At 41.4% G+C, this 25,353-nt stretch overlaps 1 protein-coding gene across 7 annotated transcripts in view; it reads left to right on the plus strand.

The window, feature by feature from the left end:
• The window catches only part of LOC130305178 (FYN-binding protein 1-like), a 253,903-nt gene extending 228,837 nt beyond the window's left edge, over positions 1-25,066 (plus strand). For 6 of the 7 annotated variants that reach the window (XM_056551981.1, XM_056551983.1, XM_056551985.1 and 3 more), the window contains 6 exons: positions 335-388; positions 12,107-12,191; positions 19,892-20,054; positions 21,405-21,438; positions 22,252-22,286; positions 23,732-25,066. In XM_056551981.1, coding sequence (XP_056407956.1) covers positions 335-388; positions 12,107-12,191; positions 19,892-20,054; positions 21,405-21,438; positions 22,252-22,286; positions 23,732-23,760 — 400 coding nt within the window. In that variant the 3' untranslated portion in view covers positions 23,761-25,066. The remainder of the gene's footprint in view (positions 1-334; positions 389-12,106; positions 12,192-19,891; positions 20,055-21,404; positions 21,439-22,251; positions 22,287-23,731) is intronic. The other variant, XM_056551982.1, reaches the window with a different exon arrangement.
• The last annotated feature ends 287 nt before the right edge of the window (positions 25,067-25,353 follow it).

The raw sequence follows: 25,353 nt of genomic DNA on the forward strand, positions 1-25,353 counted from the left end.
AAGTGACAGTGGTCAGAATTGCAAAAAATGCTCCCATCCTTAGGGTTATAATGGGCTCCGTCCTCAAGGGGTTAAATTGGATTTCCATTGATAATTTTTGTGTGATTTTGTTGTCAGCACATTCAACTATGTAAAGACTAAAGTATTTCATATGATTAGTTTATTCATTTAGATCTAGGATGTGTTATCTTAGTGTTCCATAAATTTTTTTGAGCAGTGTATCTGGAATAGCCAGTTAGGAGCATTAATACAATGATAAATACCTTTGAATCATACCACAAAAGAATTTTAAAACCTATTTTCTTTTTTTCACACGTCCTACTTGGAAATGAAGATTTCAGAATGGCTATGTGGCAAGACTTCTTCAAAGAAATCCCAGCAACAAAAGGTACAATACAATTTTGTGATATATCTTGTTATGAATCATTCACAATTACTCAACTTTTTATGACTAAGAGTACGTTAAAACGTGCATATTTTGCTTCAGATTTTACACAGCTGATTTTGCAACCCATTAAAGTCAAAATTAGCTCCAGAAAATTGGCAGCAAAATGCGCATGTGTGAACATAACCTTACTCATCAATTTTCCTTCTCAATTGAACACTTTTTAAATGTCAGGTCAAATGCAATTTAACATAGTAGGTAAGCAAATAAATGTGTACATAAACTATGTTATGGCCTATGTTTACTAAAACATAAAAATGAAAACTCTCCTCAGAAAAATAATAGTCAGAAGAGAAATGAAAACTCTTCTCTTCAGGCTATCCATCATAACTTACATGATCATGCTGTCTGTACAGGCATAGCAGATCATTGAGGTGGCATGTTTCCATCGTGCAAAGCCATTCAGCTTCTATTTGCTTCTGTGAACATCGCCTCAGTATAACTAATTATTCTTGCTTATCTTTAAAACTGCACATCCAAGCTCATACCACCTTTTGTCACCTCCATTTCAAAAACATTTCTTAAATTAGCTCTTTCCTTAACCTTAAGTCAAGTAAAAATTCTAGTGTATGCCCTCATCCTCTCCTGCTCAAACATCTGCAACATTCTTCTTTGTGGCTGCCCATGTAACACTCTTGCACCCTTTAAATCCACTTTTAACCCTGTTGCATACTCTAGAATAGGGGTACTTATGTACTTTTAGTAAATGTCCGCTTATGGGTCAAACCTAGCGGCTGCTATGCCAAATCTTATTAACAATAATAAGTCACAGGGTAAAAGGAGCTGTGGAAGTGTCTAGGACAGTGATGGACCATGGTCCAGATCCAGACCACAGTCACCATTCATCTGGGCTGCCAGATTGTTCCCTAAGGAGGCAGCTGGCTCTCCGTGTATTCATTCCTATAAGTGTCTTTAACCCCTTATGGACCAGGCCCATTTTGGCCTTAAAGGGGTACTCTGGAGCTTAGACATCTTATGCCCCTAAAAGCTTTACAGAGTATGCATCTTGAATATACTACTGCCACATTGCTACACTGTGCCCTCTGTAAAAAAATAATACCACATACTGTATCCCCTGCCAAACCAGAAATTATTTACAATATATATCAATCTCCTGAAATTCAAAACAAACTCTAAGATCTCAGTTAAACAGAACACCTGGCACTGCTCTCGGGAAGTGGATGCAATAATACACTGCCGTCAGTAGGTACTGCGCTATTCACATTAGCCGTATACACTGTGGTGCTCACGCTGTCAGAGTACAATGAAACATATATCCAAAGGAGACGAAAGGAAGAAGCGGTTCACTCACCAATCCGTTGCTGTGCTCTTTATTCAGTAAAGTAGTTACATTGGCAATATATGGTCAGATGGAAGATCTATTTTAATACACTGTGCCCCACAAATTAATTCATTATATACTGTTCCCCATAAACAAATGAATTATACACTTTATCCCTATAAATGAATTCAAATATATACTATTTTACCAAATATGGATTATTTTAATACCGTGCCCCCAGATATGGTTTATTTATATAACGTGCCCCCATATATGAACTATTTATACATAGTACCCCCATATATGAACTATTTATATAATGTGCCCCTGTATATGGACTATTAATATAATGTGGACTATATATATATATATATATATATATATATATATATATATATATATACTGTGCCCCAAGATATAGGCTATTTATATACTGTGCCCCAGATATGAATTATTTATATACTGTGCTCCCAGCAGCCTCTGGTGATTTAAAGTGGCCACAGAATCTGAGGCAGGATGACTAGCAGCAAGCAACTAACTGTACCCCCCTGACTCCCGGATATGGATTATTTATACACTGATGCAGATTTTTTTTACATACTATGCCTCTATATATGGATTGCATATATACTGGACCCCCAGATTTGAATTATTTATGTACTATGTTCCCAGATATGGACTATTAATATACTGTCTTCCCATATATGAATTATTTTAATACTTTGCTTCCAGATATGGATTATTAATATACTGTTCCCCCAGGTATGGGTAAACAAAGGATAAGTTGGCCAGCACTATTGATTCCAAACTATTATACAGACCTGGCTTACAGGTGCAAGCTGCTGGGCTAAATGTACAGCAACAGAAGAATACAGCAGCACACTGCTAGCACAAAGATATAGATAAAACATAGATACAACATATATATATATATATATATATATATATATATATATATATATATATACAGTACAGACCAAAAGTTTGGACACACCTTCTCATTCAGAGTTTTCTTTATTTTCATGACTATGAAAATTGTAGATTCACACTGAAGGCATCAAAACTATGAATTAACACATGTGGAATTATATACATTAAAAAAAGTGTGAAATATGTCATATTGTAGGTTCTAGCCACCTTTTGCTTTGATTACTGCTTTGCACACTCTTGGCATTCTCTTGATGAGCTTCAAGAGGTAGTCACCTGAAATGGTATTCCAACAGTCTTGAAGGAGTTCCCAGAGATGCTTATCACTTGTTGGCTCTTTTTGCCTTCACTCTCCAGCTCACCCCAAACCATCTCGATTTGGTTCAGGTCTGGTGACTGTGGAGGCCAGGTCATCTAGTGCAGCACCCCATCACTATCCTTCTTGGTCAAATAGCCCTCACACAGCCTGGAGGTGTGTTTGGGGTCATTTTCCTGTTGAAAAATAAATGATGGTCCAACTAAACGCAAAATGGATGGAATAGCATGCTGCTGCAAGATGCTGTGGTAGCCATGCTGGTTCAGCATGCCTTCAATTGTGAATAAATGCCCAACAGTGTCACCAGCAAAGCACCCCCACACCATCACACCTCCTCCTCCACACCAGCACACCTGTGAAGTGAAAACCATTTCAGGTGACTACCTCTTGAATCTCAACAAGAGAATGCCAATGAGTGTGCAAACCATCAATCAAAGCAAAAGGTGGCTAGAACCTAGAATATTACATATTATCAGTTGTTTCACACTTTTTTGTTATGTATATAATTCCATAGTTACATAGTTAGTTACATAGTTAGTACGGTCGAAAAAAGACATATGTCCATCAAGTTCAACCAGAGAATTGAAGGGTAGGGGTGTGGTGCGATATTGGGGAAGGGATGGGATTTTATATTTCTTCATAAGCATTAATGTTATTTTGTTACAGGAATGTATCTAATCCTGTTTTAAAGCTGTTAATTTTACCTGCTGTAACCAGTTCCTGAGGTAGACTGTTCCATCAGTTCACAGTTCTCATGGTAAAGAAGGCGTGTCGCCCCTTGAGACTAAACTTTTTCTTCTCCAGACGGAGGGAGTGCCCCCTCGTCCTTTGGGGGGGGGGGGGGTTTAACCTGGAACAGTTTTTCTCCATATTTTTTGTATGGGCCATTAATATACTTATATACGTTTATCATATCCCCCCTTAAACGTCTCTTCTCAAGACTAAACAATTGTAACTCCTTTAATCGCTCCTCGTAGCTAAGATGTTCCATGCCCCATATTAGTTTAGTCGCACGTCTCTGCACCCTTTCCAGCTCCACAGTGTCCCTTTTATGAACAGGCGACCAAAACCGAACAGCATATTCCAGGTGAGGCCGTACCAATGCTTTATAAAGGGGGAGTATTATGTCCCTGTCCCTTGAGTCCATGCCTCTTTTTATACATGACAATATCCTGCCGGCTTTGGAAGCCGCAGCCTGACATTGCATGCTATTCTGTAGTCTGTGATCTACAAGTACACCCAGATCCTTCTCTACCAGTGACTCTGCCAGTTTAATCCCCCCTAAGACATACGATGCATGCATGTTATTTGTACCCAGATGCATAACTTTACATTTATCCACATTGAACCTCATTTGCCAAGTGGATGCCCAGACACTTAGTCTATCCAAGTCATCTTTTAACTTATGCACATCCTCTATAGACTGTACCGTGCTACAAAGCTTGGTGTCATCTGCAAAGATAGAAACAGAGCTGTTAATACCATCCTCTATATCATTGATAAATAAATTAAACAACAGCGGGCCCAGTACTGAACCTTGGGGTACACCACTAATAACCGGGGAGCAATCAGAGTACGAATCATTGACCACCACTCTCTGGGTACGATCCATGAGCCAGTGTTCAATCCAGTTACAAACTAAAGTTTCCAAACCCAAAGACCTTAACTTACCTGTCAGACGTCTGTGAGGGACAGTATCAAATGCTTTAGCAAAATCCAGAAACACTATATCCACAGCCATTCCTCTGTCAAAGCTTCTACTCACCTCTTCATAAAAGCAAATTAGATTGGTTTGACAACTTCTATCCTTAGTAAACCTGTGCTGGCTATCACTTATAATACAATTATCCCCTATGTATTCCTGTATGTAATTCCACATGTGTTAATTCGTAGATTTGATGCCTTCAATGTGAATCTACAATTTTTATAGTCATGAAAATAAAGAAAACTCTGAATGAGGTGTGTCCAAACTTTTGGTCTGTACTGTGTGTATATATATATATATATATATATATATATATATACATATATATATACAGTGACCCCCCGACTTACGATGGCCCCGACATATGATCATTTCAACATACGATGGCCTCTCAGAGCCCATCGTATGTTAAAGGCAGTATTGACATACGATGCTGCTGTGTGTCGGGGCCATCGTACATACTGCTATCAGCGCTGACAACTTCAGCTACTGACAGATAGTTGTTTAATATGCCCCTTGTGCCCCGATCTGCCTCCTGTTTGTCAGGATCCGGACTGGTATGCAGGGAGGACACGGGTGGTGGATCCTCTGTGTCAGTGAGGTGATGGCGTGGGCCGTACCAGGGGAACGGAATCTAAGGGGTTACTGGTTTTCACCAAAGCCCGCCGCAAAGCGGGATGGACTTGCAGCGGCAGGTAACCCCCAGGTCGTTCCACCCGATAGCGACTCAACCTCACTGACAGCTGAGACAGGCGCGGTACACAAGGACAAGGCAAGAGCAAGGTGGACGTAGCAGAAGATCTGGGCAGGCAGCAACGGTTTGTAGTCAGGAGCAACGGCAAGGGTCTGGATACACAGGCAATGGAACACACAGAAACGCTTTCACAGGGCACTAGGCAACAAGATCCGGCAAGGACAGGAAGGGGAAGTGGGTTTATATAGTGTAGGGAGTGCTTGGGACTAATTGGGCCAGGCACCAATTAATGGTGCACTGGCCCTTTAAAACTGAGAGACCCGGCGCGCACGCGCGCCGGGACTGAACAGGAGGACGGGGCAGCTGAGAGACACGGGGCGCAATCCGAGAGCGGGCACGTCCCGTACCTCGGATCGCGTCCCCACCGGAGACATGGAAGCAGCGCTCGTGGTCAGCGGTGCCGACCGGAGCGCTGCATACACGGGCACGCCGCGAGCACTCCAGGGAAGCGGCGGAACCCGGAGCGCTCGGCGTGACAGACCCCTCCTTGGGTCTCCCCCTCTTTTTGGAGCCCAGGAACCTAAGGATGAGCTCCTTGTCGAGGATATTGTCCTCGGGCTCCCAAGATCTCTCTCCGGGACCCCAATTCTCCCAGTCAACAAGATTTTTTTTTTTACCTCTGACAACCTTGGAAGCGAGGATTTCTTTTACCGAGAAGACGTCAGAGGACCCAGTGACAGGAGCAGGAACGGTGACCTTGGGGGAAAAGCGGTTAAGAATGAGAGGTTTGAGAAGGGATACATGAAAGGAGTTAGGAATACGAAGAGAAGAAGGAAGATGGAGCTTGTAGGAGACAGGGTTGAATTGACTTTTGACTCTAAATGGCCCGAGGTAACGAGGACCCAGCTTGTAGCTGGGGACACCAAACCGAATATATTTGGCAGAGAGCCACACTTTGTCACCAGGGGAAAAGACAGGAGGAGTTGTTTCTTCATGCGAGAAGAGGCCAGTGAGAGCGACTTTTGAGTCTCTTTCCAGATAGTGGAGAAGTCCAGGGTCAGTTCATCTATGGCAGGAACTCCAGAAGAAGTGGGGATGGGGAGGGGGGAAGCAGGTGACGGCCGTACACCACAAAGAACGGAGACTTGGTGGAACACTCAGAGTTTCTGAAATTGTACGAGAATTCAGCCCAGGGTAACAGGTTGACCCAATCATCTTGGCGGGAGGAAACAAAATGTCGCAGGTAGTCACCAAGGATCTGGTTCACTCTCTCCACTTGTCCATTGGACTGCGGGTGGTAGGAGGACGAGAAATTTAATGTGATCTTTAATTGATTGCAGAGAGCTCTCCAAAATTTAGATACAAATTGAACGCCTCTATCAGAGACGATATGCGTGGGGAGCCCGTGAAGATGAAAGATCTGCAGAAAAAATTGCTTCGCCAACTGTGGCGCAGAAGGAAGGCCTGGAAGCGGAGTAAAGTGAGCCATTTTGGAAAAATGATCAACGACCACCCAGATGACAGTGTTGCCATGGGATACAGGAAGATCAGTGATGAAGACCATGGCTATGTGGGATCAAGGCTGTTCAGACACGGGCAGCGGATGGAGAAGACCTGAAGGTTTCTGACGAGGGGTCTTGTCACGTGCACATACTGTACAGGCACGTACGAAATCGGTCACATCCTTTTCCAAGGAGGGCCACCAATAGTGTCTGGCAATCAACTGTAAAGTCTTTTTTATTCCAGCGTGACCAGCCAGAAGGGAGGAATGGCCCCATTCGAGGATCCAGAGGTGAAGACGGGGAGGAACATAAGTCTTTCCTGGAGGGACAGGTACCAGAGAAGCAGGAGCACTCAGGGGGAATGATGTGCTGAGGAAGGGTCTCGGCTTCAGAGGCATCGGTGGTACGAGATAGAGCATCAGCTCTGACATTCTTGTCTGCGGGACGAAAATGGATCTGAAAGTTGAAACGGGCAAAAAAACAACGACCACCTAGCCTGGCAAGAATTTAGCCGCTGGGTGGATTGGAGATAAGACAAATTTTTGTGATCTGTATAGATGGTGATGGGGTGAAGGGATCCTTCCAGAAGGTGTCTCCACTCCTCAAGGGTCAACTTAATCGCCAATAGTTCGCGGTCTCCGATGTAATAATTTTTTTCTGGAGGTTACATAGTTATATAGTTACATAGTTAGTACGGTCAAAAAAAGACATATGTCCATCAAGTTCAACCAGGGAATTAAGGGGTAGGGGTGTGGCGCGATATTGGGGAAGGGATGAGATTTTATATTTCTTCATAAGCATTAATGTTATTTTGTTCCAGGAATGTATCTAATCCTGTTTTAAAGCTGTAAATTGTTCCAGCTGTGACCAGTTCCTGAGGTAGACCTGAGGTGAAAAGGTTTTGGAGAAAAATCCGCAAGTGACATTTTTTCCTTTTGCAGATTTTTGTAGGAGAACAGCTCCGGCTCCAACAGAGGAGGCGTCAACCTCGAGGAAGAAGGGCTTCTGAGGATCAGGTCTGGACACGACTGGAGCAGAGGAGAAGGTGGCTTTGAGGTGGTTAAAGGCTTCCTCCGCCTGTGGCGGCCAGGATTTCGGATTAGCATTTTTCTTAGTCAGTGCTACAATAGGAGCAACAATGGTGGAGAAGTGGGGAATGAATTGATGGTAGTAATTTGCAAATCCGAGAAATCTTTGGATTGCTCGCAGGCCAGTGGGACGAGGCCAATCCATTACCGCAGAAAGTTTATCAGGGTCCAATTGAAGACACAATTGTCCGGACACAATGTAACCCAAGAAAGGAAGACTGCTGCATTCGAATAGGCCCTACTCGATTTTGGCGTAAAGTTGATTTTGGCGTAGTCGCTGGAGCACTTGACGAACATGAAGGCGATGTTGGAGGAAAAAAATGAGGATGTCGTCAAGATGGACTACCACACAAGAGTACAGCATATCCCGAAAAATGTCATTAACAAAGTCCTGAAAGACTGCTGGGGCGTTGCATAGACCAAAAGCATAACTAGGTATTCAAAGTGACCATCCCTGGTATTGAAGGCGCTCTTCCATTCATCTCCTGCTCGAATACGGATGAGGTTATATGCGCCCCTTAGATCTAGTTTGGTGAAAATCTTAGCACCTCGCAGTCGATCGAAGAGTTCGGAGATGAGAGGCACAGGATAGCGATTTTTTACGATAATTTTATTGAGACCGCGGTAATCAATACAAGGGCAGAGAGATCCATCTTTTTTAGTTTCAAAGAAAAATCCAGCTCCAGCCGGGGAAGAAGATTTCCGGATAAAACCTCTTTTGAGGTTTTCTTGTATGTACTCAGACATAGCTTGGGTTTCCGGGGCAGAAAGTGGGTAAATCCTACCACGGGGCGGTGTGGTACCAGGGAGCAGGTCGATAGGACAGTCATAGGGTCTATGTGGTGGTAAGACCTCTTCCTGCTTTTTACAAAAGACGTCTGAAAAGTCCTGATAGGCCTTAGGAAGACCTGGCAAAGGAGTAGCCATGGAGACTACGCAGGAAGAAACTGGGTGAAGACATCGCTTGTGGCAAGAAGATCCTCAGCTCTTAATGTCCCCGGTGACCCAGTCGAGGCTAGGCGAATGGCGTTGGAGCCAGGGCAAGCCCAGAAGAATTTCAGAAGTGCAGTTGGGTAGCATAAAAAATGCAATATGTTCATGATGGTGAACTCCAACAGTCATGAGTAGCGGTTGAGTGTGGTAACGAATGAAGAGAGGCTTGACGAGAAGGGTAACTGGAATGTTGAATCTGTTTACTAGGGAGGCTTCAATGAAACTTCCTGCTGAACCAAGAAGGCCACAGCGGAGAGGGAAGTAGCATTAGCGGGTATAGCAATCTGCACAGGTAAAGTCAATCGTGGACAGGTAGAATTCACTCCTAGCAACGACTCTCCTACGTTGACTAGGTGAGTGGGTGCATTTCTCAGACGCGGTGGACGAATAGGACAGTCTTTTAGGAAATGTTCGGTGCTTGCACAATAAAGACACAGGTTTTCATTCCTATGGCGAGTCCTCTCTTGTTGCGTCAGGCGAGACCGATCCACTTGCATAGCCTCCTCGGCAGGAGGCACAGGAACAGATTGCAAAGGATGTTGGAGGAGAGGAGCCTGGGAGGAAAACCGCCTGGTGTGAACAAGATCCTTTTCCTGACGAAGCTCCTGGCATCTTTCCGAGAAACGCATGTCGATGCGGGTGGCCAAATGGATGAGTTCAGACAGGTTAGAAGGGATTTCATCTTTGATGTGACTGGATAAGCCTTTCTTGAAGGTCGCGCAGAGGGCCTCATTATTCCAGGAAAGCTCAGAGGCGAGGGTGCGGAACAGGATGGCGTATTCGCCCACAGAAGAACTCCCTTGGACAAGATTCAGCAAAGCAGTCTCGGCTGAGGAAGGCCAGGCTGGCTCCTCAAAAACACTACGTACTTCTGAGAAGAAGGACTGAATTGTAGCAGTGGCAGGATCGTTGCGGTCGCAAAGCGGTGTGGCCAATGACAAGGCCTTTCCAGACAGGAGGCTGACCACGAACGCCACCTTAGACCGTTCTGTAGGAAATTAGTCCAACATCATCTCCAGGTGTAGGGAACACTGGGACAGGAATCCACGGCACAGTTTAGAGTCCCCATCAAACTTGTCTGGAAGAGACAGGCGGAAACTGGGAGCAGCCACTCACTGCGGAGGAGATGCAGGAGCTGGCGGAGGAGATGGTTGCTGTTGTTGCGGCAGAAGCTGTTGCAGCATAGCGTTCAGCTGAGTCAGCTGTTGTCCTTGTTGCGCGATCTGCTGTGATCAGGCCGTTCCACCCGATAGCGACTCAACCTCACTGACAGCTGAGACAGGCACGGTACACAAGGACAAGGCAAGAGCAAGGTCGGACGTAGCAGAAGGTCTGCGCAGGCAGCAACGGTTCGTAGTCAGGGGCAACGGCAAGGGTCTGGGTACACAGGCAATGGAACACACAGAAACGCTTTCACAGGGCACTAAGCAACAAGATCCGGCAAGGACAGGAAGGGGAAGTGGGTTTATATAGTGTAGGGAGTGCTTGGGACTAATTGGGCCAGACACCAATTAATGGTGCACTGGCCCTTTAAATCTGAGAGACCCGGCGCATGCGCGCCCTAGAGAACCGGGCCGCGCGTGCCGGGACTGAACAGGAGGACGGGGCAGGTGAGAGACACGGGGCGCGATCCGAGAGCGGGCACGTCCCATACCTCGGATCGCGTCCCCACCAGAGACATGGAAGCAGTGCGGGGAAGCGGCGGAACCCAGAGGGCTTGGCGTGACACTGTTACTCACACGCTGTCCTGCTAACTCACGCAGGCTTCCACTGTGAGCTCAGTGTAAGCCCCCCCAGTGCAGCCATAGCCAATAGCCTGCAGCATCTTGCTGCAGGCATCCAATGAGCTGCTGGCTGCCATCCCCTTCCTTTCCTATGGAGCTGTAGTCAGCAGGATCGTAATGGAGAACATTCTGTCCCCCCTGAAGGTATTTAAAGAACTGTACAGTACTGTATGCGATGTCACACATCACATACAATACATATACACACTATACACTCCATACATCAATGTTTCCCTATCAGTGTGCCTCCAGCTGTTGCAAAACTATAACTCCCAGCATGCCCAGACAGTCAATGGCTGTACATGCATGCTGGGAGTTGTAGTTGTGCAATAGCTGGAGGCACCCTGGTTTGTTAAACACTCCCCATACACTCCACATACAATGGTCATCCCAGAACCAATTAGCAGTTTCCCATAGAGATATGTATTCAACATACAATTGTTCCGAGGCCCCAGAACCAATTACCATTTTTACATAGACATATGTACTCGACATATGATGGTTTCAACATATGATGGTTCTCCTGGAACCAATTAACATCGTATGTTGAGGGACCACTGTATATGTATGTATATATATATATATATATATATATATATACATATACGTATTGGTAGAAAAAACAGCACTCCACAATAAATTTCCAAAAATAAATGGTGCACACAGAAGTCAGATCCGGATCAGGAGTCCATATTAAGCAGAACAATGAATATATCTGCAGCACTCAAGTCCATGAAAAACATGAAAAATGTATTCCATCAAAAAAAGTGAATGTCACATAGCAACGTTTCAACCAACTCTTCTGGTCTTTCTCAAGCTCAGTACAAATGGTGCCTATCACACACCATATAGGGATACCAATCTGGTATCTTTTTAACAAATTGAGTGGAAAAAAAACATATTTGTCACACATCAAAACCGTGTACAAGTGACAGTGTACTTTTAAACATACATAAGCAATATACGTGTACTGTATTGAATCCCATATACATTTCAATTACATCTATAAATAATCTTCCAGCACAGTGACAAGCTGTTCAGTCCAGTGCTCTTTCACCAGCACTGTCATAGTATAGTAGTAAGGACTAGGTGCCATGCAGTGATTGGCCAGACAAGTGTGGAAAAAGAAGTAACTGTGTTTGTACTGCTGTCAAACAGCACTTCTCTGGTCTGCTGCCTCAAATGGAGAGAATGAGAAAAAGTTGTGCACCATGGAGGGAACTCTCAGGGGCTCAATAAACGTAAAATCACTGTGTCACCACTCTAAAGGTTAAATCTAACATAACCATGCACATTTAAAAAAAACTTAAGATTAATTACAAGCTAATAATAAAGAAATGGCACTTTACATTATGATTATTTCTTTTTAGCAGTAAACCTCCATTACCAAAACGAGAGAATTCAAAATCAAAAAATGAAGACAAAGAACTTAAAGAATTGAGGAAGAAATTCAAGGTATAACCAACTACATATACATGCACACACACATATACTCAAAATATACATCCTTAACCCCTTCCTGCAGAATGATGTAATTGTATGTAAGTCTTTAACTTGACGTAAGGTTACATAATTTGAATTACTTGGTTTTAGAAACTGTGCTCACCAATCTACTACATGAGCCAGCTATCAAAACTAGCTAAATAAGGATCACAATATGTAGGTGGTTTCTAGGGCTGCATGATTTGGGGAAAATGTCATATTGCAATTATGGAGGTAAATTTTGTGATTTCAATATGCGATTTCGATATAATAAACAAATGGTGAGATTCCCTCCATTTACTTTACAATTTCCTCCATTTCATGTACAATCCCATAATTTGATGTAAACCCCCCTTCAATTCATGTACAAACTCCCATTTCATGTACAATCCTCCCTTTTTATGTGTAATCCCCTCCATTTCATGTCCAATTTTCCCATTTCATGTCTAATTCCCTCCATTTCATGTCAAAACTCCCAATTACATGTCTAACCCCTTCATTTCATGTCCAATATCCCCCATTTTATGTCTTATACCCTTCATTTCATGTCCAAGTCCCTCATTTCATGTCTAACCTCCTCAATTTCATGTCAAATCCCCTCCATTTCATGTCCAATGCCCCTTTTTATGTCTAATCTTATCTATTTCATGTCTACTGCCCTCCATTTCATGCCCAGTTCCTCCAATTCATGTCTAATTCCCTCCATTTAATGTCTAATATTCCCCATTTTATATATAATACCCTTCATTTCATGTCCAATATCCTCATTTCATGTTTAACCTCCGCAATGTCATGTCCAATCTCCCTTTTTATGTCTAATCCCCTCCATTTCACGTCCAATTGTCCCATTTCATGTCTAATTCCCTCCATTTTATGTAAAATTTCCCCATTTCATGTCTAATCCCCAGTGTCATGTCTAATCCCTTTTATTTCATGTCCAATCCTCCCATTTCATGTCTTATTGGGAAGGTCCTGCAGCCAGCTGCTTGTCTGTTTATGTTTCCCCTGCGCCCCAGGTCCATACCACACACATGGGTGTCAAGTCTGTGGCTGGGCCGCCAAAATGTAATTTTAAGGTGGTAATCACAGCCTTTTGTTTGTAATTTATAATTGCATGAATCACACATGGCTATTGGTTATATAACGCTTTGATTGATTTTACGATTAATATTGCAGCCCTAGTGGTTACATAGTGGTTACACAGAAGCCATCTGTTTACTCATGCATTCCTCTAAGAATAACAGAGGAACAACACATAAGGCATATAATGGCATATATAAAAGCCTGAAATTTTATGGGGAATGCACGTATTTATTAGAACAGACAAAATGCTTTTACATTTTTTTCCTCCCATTCCAAGAGTTATTTTTTAAATTTTTTTATAAATCAGGACACATTTTTTGCAGCATTTGTTGTGCTCTTTCAATAATTGTTTTGTAACAATACTGTATAAATAACATGTTAACTTTATTCTGCAATCAATACAATTAAAATTATACCACATTTCTATAATTTATTTATATTTTACTACAGCTATAAAATAAAACACTTAAAGAATAAATAGTTTTGGGGTACTTATATTATGAGAGGTATAACTTTTATATTGTTGTATTTGGGCTTGTATATTGCATAATAGGTTAGCATTTTCATTGATACTATTACAGGGTACATACAACTTTTTGATCACTTTTTGTTAAATTTTTTGGTAGGCCCAAAAGACTGCAATGTTTCCATTATAATTTAGGTGGCCTTTTTTGGCACTCACTGTCTAGGTTACACACTATAATAATTGTATTGCTCAGATGGTGTCGGATGTGGTTGTTATGTTATCAGTTATCTATAGTGACAAAAATACTGTGTGTCAACATAGCCTAAAAGTGACAGCCATGGCAGGCATTATTCAACTGGTGTCAGAAAGTTATACAGATTTGCAAATTACTTCTATTTAGAAATCTTAATCCTTCCAGTACTTATCAGCTGCTGTATACTAGGAGGTTCTTTTTTTTCCCCATTTCTGTCTAACCACAGTGCTCTCTGCTGACATCTCTGTCCATGTCAGGAACTGTCCAGAGCAGGAGAAGTTTGCTATTGGGAATTGTTCCTGCTCTGGACATTTCCTGATATGGACAGAGGTGTCAGCAGAGAGAACTATGGTCAGACAGAAAAGAAATTCAAAAGGAAAAGAACTTCCTGTGGAGCATACAGCAGCTGATAAGTACTGAAAGGATTTTAAGATTTTTAAATACAAGTAATTTACAAATGTATTTAACTTTCTGGCACCAGTTAATAAAAAAAATGTTTTCCACCGGAGTACTCCTTTAATGGGTGAACACATATGGTAAACATTGGGATCTACCATAGCAACCAAGTGACACTACACAATCGCATCACAGGGAACTGACAGGAAAACAGACAGGACAACAGACAGCAGTTACTATAGACCATGGCATCTAGGAGGTTAAACAGCTAAGATTGGAGTTGTCTCTGATCCTGCAGTTGCAGCAGGAGGTTCATTATAGAGCAGTAACTGTCAGCAGCCTGTGATGTACATCATGGATAATTAAGGGGTTTATAGTGAGGGAAAACCCCAAATCTTTTAGAAAGGCAAAACAATGCAAGAATTGTTATTTTTGCTCATTCCACCCCTGTACCCCTGAGTATAAAAGGATTAAAAAGTTATATGTACCCCAGAATGGTACCAATAATAACTACAGCTTCTTACACAAAAACAAGCCTACAAACAGCTGTCAACCAAAAAAATAAGAAAGATATCGCTCAGAATATATCAAAAACAAATGTTTTTAAAGTGTTTTTATTGTGCAAAAGTAAAGCTTAAAGTAATTCTATAAGATGGTATCATTAAAATCATACTGCAACTTATTTAAAAAAATCCTCATATGGCTACATCAACAGAAGAATAGAAAGATCCTGGAAGGTAGGGATTTAAAAATAGAAAAATGCAAAAAGGTTAGATTACTGTTCATACTTTTTGGTTCAATTAAAGGGAATGTGTCACCTAGATTTTTTGTTTTTCTTTTTTTAATGATTAGAGACATAAACTCAAAAGTGTGATTTTAATAATATATTTGTTTCTATTTTATGGTTGTAAATTTTTCAAATTTTATTTTTAGAACAATATTATGGGGTAGCCTCTTGCCTAGTCTGTTTTTAACATAATTTAGAGATATTCCTTACGGCAAGACCAGTGGACATAGACATAACATCTCCAAACCCTTTTTTTTGTACAGGACATGTTTGTGAGCATGCTCTTTGACCGGTGGGGAGGTCATTCTATAGGGGAGAGGAGGCTGAACTCCTTTTGTTTCCTCTATCTACTAGTGCTACATTTCACTGTAACACTGTGCATTACACTTTCTAGCAGATTCCTAGCAGATTTATTATAAAAAAAATTTGTATGAATATCTGGCAGGTAGTGATTAGCATAGCATGAACCACTATTGATGTGAAGTGAGGGTGATTATTACCCCTAGGGTTCTTGGTGCATCCTACTACCTGTGATCTGAGGTATCCTCGAAACTTTGAATATTATATTATACTTACCCAATTACATATGTAACTTGCAATACTTTGGCAATATTTCACAGAATAGCAATTCAAGATTACTTTCAGTTCCTTAGTTACCTATTGTTTGTCATATAATCTTGGTTTGATAATTACATGATTTTAAAATTGTGTAATAAAGATTAGTTATGCTCTTCTTTGTTTGTTTACTATGTTATGCATTGAGCTATACTGAGGTATAGCAATGAATAGACCCTAGACATGGTAGATAATGATGAAGTGGAAAAAAGGTGTTAAATATGTGTTTTGCAGCAAAATGCAGTAGACAAATTTTAATCTAAATTTTTTACACTAAAATGTTTTTTTTTTTTCATTTTTACAAGGGGTGAAAGGTAAAAAGGCCCCCCAAAACTTGTAATTCATTTTATCTCGAGTACGGAAATACCTCATGGCACACTATTTTGGAAACTACACCCCTCAAGGAATGTAACAAGGGGCAAAGTGAGCCTTAACACCCCACAGGTGATTGACGAACTTTCGTTAAAGTGGGACGTGAAAATGAAAATTTTGATTTTTAACACTAAAATGCTGGTGTTACCCCAAACTTTTCATTCTCACAAGGAATATTGGAGAAAATGCCCCCCAAAATTTGTAACCCCATTTCTCTCAAGGAAATACTTCATATGTGGGTGCACTAGAGGGTTCAGAAGGGAAGGAGCAACATTGGGCCTTTGGAGAGGGAATTTTGCTGAAATGGTTTTTGGGGGGCATGTCGCATTTAGGAAGCCCCCATGGTGCCAGACCAGTAAAAACTGCCCACGTGGCATACTATTTTGGAAACTACACCCTTCAAGGAATGTAACAAGGGGTACACTGAGCCTTAAAACCCCACAGGTGAAGAACTTTTTTTAAAGTGGAACGTAAAAATAAAAAATAAAAATATTTTTTTCAATAAAATGCTGGTGTTACTCCAAAAAATGTTTAACACCATTCCTTCTGAGTATGGAAATACCTCATATGTGGATATAAAGTGCTCTGCAGGCGAACTACAATGCTTAGAAGAGAAGGAGCGCCTTTGGGCTTTTGGAGAGAGAGAATTAGGTTGGAATGGAAGTTGGGGGCCATGCGCGTTTACAAAGTCCCCGTGGTGCCAGAACAGTGGACCCCCACATGTGAAACTATTTTGGAAACTGCACCCCTCAAAGAATGTAATAAGGGGTGCCGTGAGTATTTACACCCCACTGGCGTTTCACAGATCTTTGGAACATTGGGCTGTGCAAATGAAAAATTAAATTTTTCATTTTTACGGACAACTGTCCATTTTGGAAACTACACCCCTCACAGAATATAATAAGGGGTGCAGTGAGCATTTACACCCCACTGGCGTTTGACAGATCGTTGGAACAGTGGGCTGTGCAAATGAAAAATGTAATTTTTCATTTTTATGGACCACTGTTCAAAAACATCTGTCAGACACCTGTGGGGTGTAAATGCTCACTGCACCCCTTATTATATTAGATGAGGGGTGTAGTTTCCAAAATGGGGTCCACTTTTCTGGCACTATGGGGGCTTTGTAAACGCACATGGCCTTTAATTCCAGTCTACTTCTCTCTCCAAAAGCCCAATGGCGCTCCTTCTATTCAGAGCATTATAGTGCACCCGCAGAGCACTTTACGTCCACATATGGGGTATTTATACACTCAGAAGAAATGGTGTTACAAATTTTGGGAGGCTTTTTTCCCTTACTTTTTGTGAAAATGAAAAAATTGGGGTAACACCAGCATTTCAGGGAAAAAAAAACTAATTTATAATTTTCACGTCCAACTTTAACAAAAATTCGTCAAAGACCTGTAGGGTGTAAGGTGTAGTACCCCTTGTTATGTTCCTTGAGGGGTGTAGTTTCCAAAATGGGTCACATGTGGGTGTTATTTTTGCGTTCATGTCAGAACTGCTGTAACCAGAAGCCACCCCTGTGCTCTCTCACTCCTGAGCCCTGTTGAAGAGCATTTTACGTCCACATATGGGGCATTTCCGTACTCAGGAGAAATTGCGTTACAAATTTTGGGGGTCTTTTTTTTCTTTTTACCTCTTGTGAAAATTAAAAATATTTGGCAACACCAGCATGTTAGTGTAACCCCTAACTTTTCCATTTCATAAGGGGTAAAAGGAGAAAAATCCCCCCAAAATTTGTAATGTAATTTCTCCTGAGTACGGAAATACCCCACATGTGGCCCTAAACTGTTGCCTTGAAAAATGACAGGGCTCCAAAGTGAGAGAGCACCATGCCCATTTGAGGCCTAAATTAGGGATTTCCAATATGGGCGGACCCGGTTACAAGGATGGCGCTTGTCTCCACCAAAACCCTATGTCAGTGTTTCCCAAACAGGGTGCCTCCAGCTGTTGCAAAACTCCCAGCCTGCCAGGACAGTCAATGGCTGTCCGGCAATACTGGAAGTTGTTGTTTTGCAACAGCTGGAGGCTCCGTTTTGGAAACACTGCCGTATTAGACGTTTTTCATTTTTATTGGGGGGGGGGGGAGGGGGGACTGTGTAGGGGTATATGTATATGTAGTGTTTTACTTTTTATTTAGTGTTAGTGTAGAGTTTTTAGGGTACATTCACACAGGCGGGGGTTCACAGTGAGTTTACTGCTGGGAGTTTGAGCTGCGGCAGAAAATTTGCTGCAACTCAAACTTGTAGAAGGTAACCGACTGTAAACCACCGCTTCAGCTGTTGCAAAACTACAACTCCCAGAATGCACTGTACTTGCTGGGAGTTGTAGTTTTGCAACAGCTGTAGGCACACTGTTGGGGAACCACTGTGTTAGGAAACAGACTCTCAGTGATTCCAACCTGTGTGCCTCCAGCTACCTTTCCCAGCATGTACGGTCTGTCAGTGAATTTTGGGAGTTGTAGTTTTGTAACAGCTGGAGGCACACGGGTTGGAATCACTGAGATAGGAAACAGACTCTAGCTCAGTGTTTCCCAACCAGTGTGCCTACAGCTGTTGCAAAACTACAACTCCCAGCATGCACTGACAGCGGAAAGGCATGCATGAGGTCTCTGCCACCGCCGTGGATCGATGTCTGTACCACAGCTACTGCTGCTCCGGTAAGCCAGCCATTCCCCCCGCTCTGCATGGGCTTTGATAAGTGTGCAGAGTAGGGGAAATTAACTTTAACCCCCCCTGCCGTGCACTATTAGCCCAGGGTCCCGGCTATGACTAGCAGCCGGGACGACCCGGTTTATGCGGGGTCACGGCGTGACCCCGTTTTAAACACCGGGACTGGGCTCAGGGCGTACAGGTATGCCCTGCGTCCTTAAGAGTTTAAATGTGGTGTTATCGCTCTCACACTCTCTAATACTGGAAGTTTAACATGGCAGCTCATGGCAAATAATGCTCTGAGTTTATGAAAAAATATATATATTGCTCTACATAATGATGGCCTAGGCCAAGACCCTGAAACTGAGCTGCAGCATGGTGGCCAAGAACAACAGTGGTTTCACAGGACAGCTTCCACTCAGAACAGGCTTGCTATGGTCGACCAAAGAAATTTGGTGCACATGGTCAGCATCATATCCAGAGGTTGTCTTTGAGAAGTAGACGTATGTGTGCTGCAAGGATTGCTGCAGAGGTTGAAGGGATGGGGAGATGGTCAGCCTGTCAGTGCTTACACTACACACATCTTTTAATTGGTCTACATGGCTGTTGTCCCAGAAGGAAGCCTCTTATAATCATGATGGGCAGGCAAACTAATACTACTTGTACTTGATTTTGTGCTTTAAAACAAAAGTTTATATGTTTGGAAAAAAAGAATGTACAGTAAAACCACACCCTGAGATAGAGTAAGGGTAATGGAGGCGCCAGAACTACTGACCTCATGCTATTTGCATAGTCCAGGCCTATGACAGTGAATAAAAATAAAGGGTGGGATTTATCATACCTTCACCTAATTTAAACGTGAAAAAGTTGCATGCATTTACATAAATCAGTGCGCCTGTGTGCTGACAGGGGATTTACTAAGACCAGGGTTTCAGAAACCAGTCTTGATAATGTAAACATCAAATTTGTAACACTGGTTAACCATCAAGATATCAATCAAACCTGTGTGTTTTATTAAAATGACTATTCATTGCCTTTCGTTCACTTTAGATCCAAGGTGAAATAAGGGTTTTGACCCATATGATGGTTGTTCCAAGTGCTGGAAACAAAAGAGGAGGAGGGAAAGAACTGTCAATTAGTAAAGGTGAAATCCTTGAAGTAATCCAGTTCACCAATGAAGAAAAACTATTGTGCCGAAATAGTAAAGGCAAATGTACGTATGTTTTAGATGCTAAAAAATTTGTTATGCCATATTATGTTATTATACACTGCTGCATGAAAAAACCATTTGCTGAGTATGTAAATTATATTTGTACAGGATTGTACCAATTTATCTAAGATATGTGTAAGTATGTATGTCTCCACATACTTAAAAGATCGATTCTGCAGGGAGGTTTAGCACAGGAATATCAGTTGCCCAGGACACTTACATGTAACACAGTGGTAAGGGAGTATTGGAGTAGATAAGTATTTTATTATTAGGGAGGACAATGGCTAACAGTGTTTAGGGAACACTGTACATTGCACTATTATTCTGGGAATGTCCATGGCATTTTTATGGAGCTAACTTTGAATGGCATTGTTTTGATGATACTCGGTGTGATGACTGGTTCTGCCAGAACCTGTAGGGTTAATGTTTTCTAGCCATGTTGTTTGTTTTGGTTGCTGGGACGACGCATCTGTGCTCCTGGGTGTGGTTCAGCTTGCTATGCCAATTAGAGTTCTCCTGGTTGCAGCTCAGGCATATATAAGAGGCCCTTTTCAGTCATTCCCTGCTTGTGATAGTTCTTAATAACTGACCTAGCAATCTCTGTACTCATTCTGTTTATTCTGGTTTTTGTGACTCTTGGCTTGCCTTTTGACTTCCCTTTGATACTCTTTTATTGTACTTCGTGCTCTCCTGGTTTAGACTTGGTTCTCTGACTACGTATTTTTGTGTGTGCATGTTTAGGTTTGTTTTCTGTTCGTTGTGTGCCTCCAGCCTTTCCCGACCTTTTGTCAGTTTTGTAGTTTATTGTTTTGACTTTTTACTGTCCCTCACCAATTTAAGAGGGGACTGTCTCGGTGGTTGTGGAGCCGTTATTCAGGACGGGTGCGAAAGTAGGCAGGAATAGAAGGAGTGGGTGAGCTCAGGGCTGCACTTTATCCCTGCCCATATGTGACACTTGTATTGCCAGCTGTTAATGAATTGAGGTAAAGGTAGAAGAAAGAATACCCACTGAGAAAGGCTGTGGTTGGGGCAGGCAGAGTTTTAATAAGATGATATTTAGGCTGTAGGTCAGGACAAGTGGAGTTTTAGCAGTATAACTGCATTAGGTTTGTCAGTATAGGCAAAAAAAGAAAGAGACCATTGTGGTACTTTGCAGAAGTGGGCAAATTCATAAAAAAAAATAGTATTTAGTAATTATATAAAAAATAACAGAGCAGTGAATTTTATATATATATATATATATATATATATATATATATATATATATATATTATATATATAATATAGTCTTACCATACCATAATTGAAAAAAAAAGGTAACATGCTAATTCTAATACATTCTTTCTTTTTTAGATGGTTATGTTAAGAGAAGATATGTTTTACAGCTGTAAGTACTGATTGTAACAAGCATAAAATAATGTCAATATTTATGAAAATATATACAACTGGATAACATAAGAGTTAAAGTGGGTTATCTGGTTTAAATGCTTAAATAAAAAAATCCTGCCCAGGCTAGCGGCATTAAAACAAAAAACCTACACTTACTGCCCACTGCTCCCCCTGATAACTCCGGTATCGCTCTCCCATCCTCTGCTGGGATCCTCTTCCTGCTTCTTGTGGTCGACTCGTCACACTGCAAGTGTGCCCTCCCTTGGCCGGTGATAGGCTGAGCAGCAGTGTGATGTATTGAGTCCTGGCACCGATAAGAAGAACGTGGCCGGGGCTCAATACATCACACTATCACTCAGCCTATCACAGGCGACATTGATATAATGTGCTGGAGAGTAACGAGTCACAAGAAGCAGAAAGAAGACCACAGCGAGGACAGGAACAGGATACCAAAGTCATCAATGGAGCAGCAGAACATAAGAAATTATTTATTAAATAAGAACAATAGATTTTATTTGAATTCAAGTTCGCAGGAGACAAGCAGTGAAACATTTAAAAACACAATTCAATTCACCAAAGGTACATGAAAATACTGAATTATCATAATATGTTATCATATAATTCAGACTTTACAATGATTTCTAGTGACCTCTCTACTACCCATATTTTCTTTCAATAAGCAGTAGAAAGTGTGATGAATAACAATAGTTTATGGTGGAGACAATCAAAGCCCAACATCACAGCACAGATATATAATATCTAAACTATCTGTTTGAAACTATGTAAAAAAAAATTGTGTTTATATTTGCAGTGAAAAAGAAATTTATGATGATGTTGGCATCTCAGGTATGTGTAGACTTTATTATAAAACAAACGTCTTTATAATGATAAACAAAACTGCACTGCTCTAGTCTGATAAACTGATCTGCACCTGGATGGCAATTCACTGATGGATCACAGTAGATGTAACTAAACCAACAAATGCTGTTGCTCTACATATGAAGTCCATAGATGTGCCACACTCACCCAGCGATGGTATTTCAAGTTTTTATTTCAAAAGGACAAAGTAAACACAAGTAGGAAGGCTACATACAGAGCGTGGTAAGGCAACGATCGCTTCCTGCTACGTCACACTTCTGCTCTGGAGACCAGAAGAAGTGCGATGTACCACAAAACAGTTGTTGCCTTACTGTGCTTCCTGAAGTGTATGTAGCCTTCCCACATTTGAATAATTTGTCCTTTTCTAACAAAGAAACTTGAAATGCCAATGCTGGGTGAGTGCCACACATTTCTACTTTAATATTATATTCTGATTTTGAAAGATGTTTTTTTATAATTGGTGTATAGTGATCTAGCCCAATCAAATGTGATATTGCATTCAATAGTTAATGGCTGCTAATATTCACTGTGCCTTAAATAGTTTACAAGATTTGAGATTGGAAGTTTTGGCTTGTGATTTTTGCAGTATATGCTGCCTGTCACTGTCCATGACTTATAATGACTTCCTTTTTTGAGCAATCCTCAATAAAGTGTCAGGAATAAAATGGCAGGATAGAATTCCCTTACAATTGCCTTAATGTCTATTTGTAAGTTTATCAAAAAGACCTTTCCAAGGCTCTATTCACATTTGCATTAAAGGATCTGTGCACAGCCTACATTGCCAATTCTGTCAAAATGATGGATAACCTAATGAACCTCATTATAAGTCAACATGGTGCATCTGGTCCCTGTGGTATCCAATGTATGACAGATTGAATTGTGGGTTCTACTTAGTCAGTATCTGAGTGTCCAACAGATTAGTGTACTAACAGCATTAAAGGAGTACTGCAGTGTAAGACAACTTATCCTCTATCTGCAAGATAGGGGATAAGTGTCTGACCGCTGGGACCCCAATGATCTCCTGCCCGACACCCAACTCTCTTTGCATTGAGTGATCTCAGCTCTGTGTAAGGAGACTGTTGACCCCCACACGAATCGGTGGTCGACACGCCTCCTTCATGTATCTTTATGGGAGAGCCGGAGATACACGAACACTGTACCTCTCCCACAGAGATCCATGGAGCATTTCGTATGGAGGTCGACACAGCTCCGTGCATGGGAGAGACTGGCACGATCAGACACTTTTCCCCTATCCTTTGGATAGGGGATAGGTTGTTTTACACTGCAGTACCCCTTTAATGTACTAATGCTTTATTTTGAGAATGCAATACTGCCACAACTTGTAACTGCAGTTTAGAAAATTATTGTTGTATTTACATGTATTTAATTGTTTGCCTACTAATTTATTACAGGTTCTGGGATTACACAACAAAGAAGATAAATGTGGGCATTTATATTTTTTTGTTTTCACTATTTATTTATTTTTTTTTTTTTTTACAATTTGTTTAAAGCGGCAGCATATCTCAATTATCTTACCTCACAATATGTTTTGCATTCTTTTTAAAATTCTAATTGTTTCTGATGTAAATGAATACAGTACTTCAAGGAAGATGGAGACTGGCAGAGCTGTAAATGACTCAACATGCAATTTAAACTCCAGTGTACACGACTGCTTTAAGTAGAGCATAATATAGAAGTAATCCTATCTGCTGATTTATGTAACCCTATCTGAAAGCAGGATGTGATACAGAAAGAGATGGTGAGCTCCACAATGTATAAGTTTATGTGATTTTGTTCAGGATTTTTATGTAAAAAGCTAATCCTGACAGGACTCCTAGGAAAGGCGGTTACAGATTCCCTCACTGGGATTTACAATCATTTCTGTACACTGATAAACGGAAAGCTGTCAATCACTAGGCGTGAAGGCAAAACTCTCACTTCCTCTCCTAGTCATAGAGTCCTTTCAGGATTTGCTTTCCGACCACAAATTGTATTGACCTATATATCAAAAAGCCCAGCATTGTTCTCTGTCATATGCTGCCATCAGGTAGGGTAAAAACATTGCAGTAAATGGGATCAAAATTATCAAAATTGCAGTAAATGGGATCAAAATACTGATGAACAACCACTCACACACCTACTATCCATGAGGGGGTAGTTGCTTAGTGTTATAACTTAAAATAGATAAGGCATACAATGGATGACAGTTACATGATAACTTGAAGCAGTTTATGCTGGCTTAAAGCCTATTATATCATATTTGATCACACAAGTTGCCCAGCATCCTATATGTGCACCACACAGAAAGCTGGCACGCTGTGCTCCCCCAGCATCACAAGACCAGGGCACTGTGTGAAAAAAATCATAAACATGATAGTAGTTGATATTTTGTCCAAAGTACCAAAGTTTGCAACTGACATCAAGTGTCCTCAGTCTCTTACAAGTCCCTACACTAACATTACAATAAATCATCATGGTGAGAATAGGTTTTTAACCATCTCCCTTGAACCAGTAACCATTGAGTATGGCCTCTTTTCTGTCACCTAAGATAGGGCAGAATAAATGCATGCAACCACTAGTAGTATAGTATAACAGCAGTATAAAGTATACATTTGTAAAGGTATTCCTATGTATGAAACTGTACACAAAAAGCAGTCCTCAGGTATAGCAGACTGATATTTAAAGGGGTACTCCAGTAGAAAACAGACAACAAAGTTAAACAGATTTGTAAATTACTTTAAATAAAAAATCTTAATCCTTCCAGTACTTATCAGCTACTGTATACTACAGAGGAAGTAGTATTTCTTTCTGGAGTTCTTTTCTGTCTATCCACAGTGCTCTCTGCTGACACCTCTGTCCATATCAGGAACTGTCCAGAGCAGGATAGGTTTTCTATGGGGATTTGCTTGTACTTTGACAGTTCCTGACATGGACAGAGGTGGCAGCAGGGAGCACTGTGGTCAGACAGAAAAGAATTCCAGAAAGAAATACAACTTCCTGTGGAGCGTACAGCAGTACTGGAAGGGTTAAGATT

The sequence above is a fragment of the Hyla sarda genome, chromosome 1 (assembly GCF_029499605.1).
Source record: "Hyla sarda isolate aHylSar1 chromosome 1, aHylSar1.hap1, whole genome shotgun sequence".
Taxonomy (NCBI): domain Eukaryota; kingdom Metazoa; phylum Chordata; class Amphibia; order Anura; family Hylidae; genus Hyla; species Hyla sarda.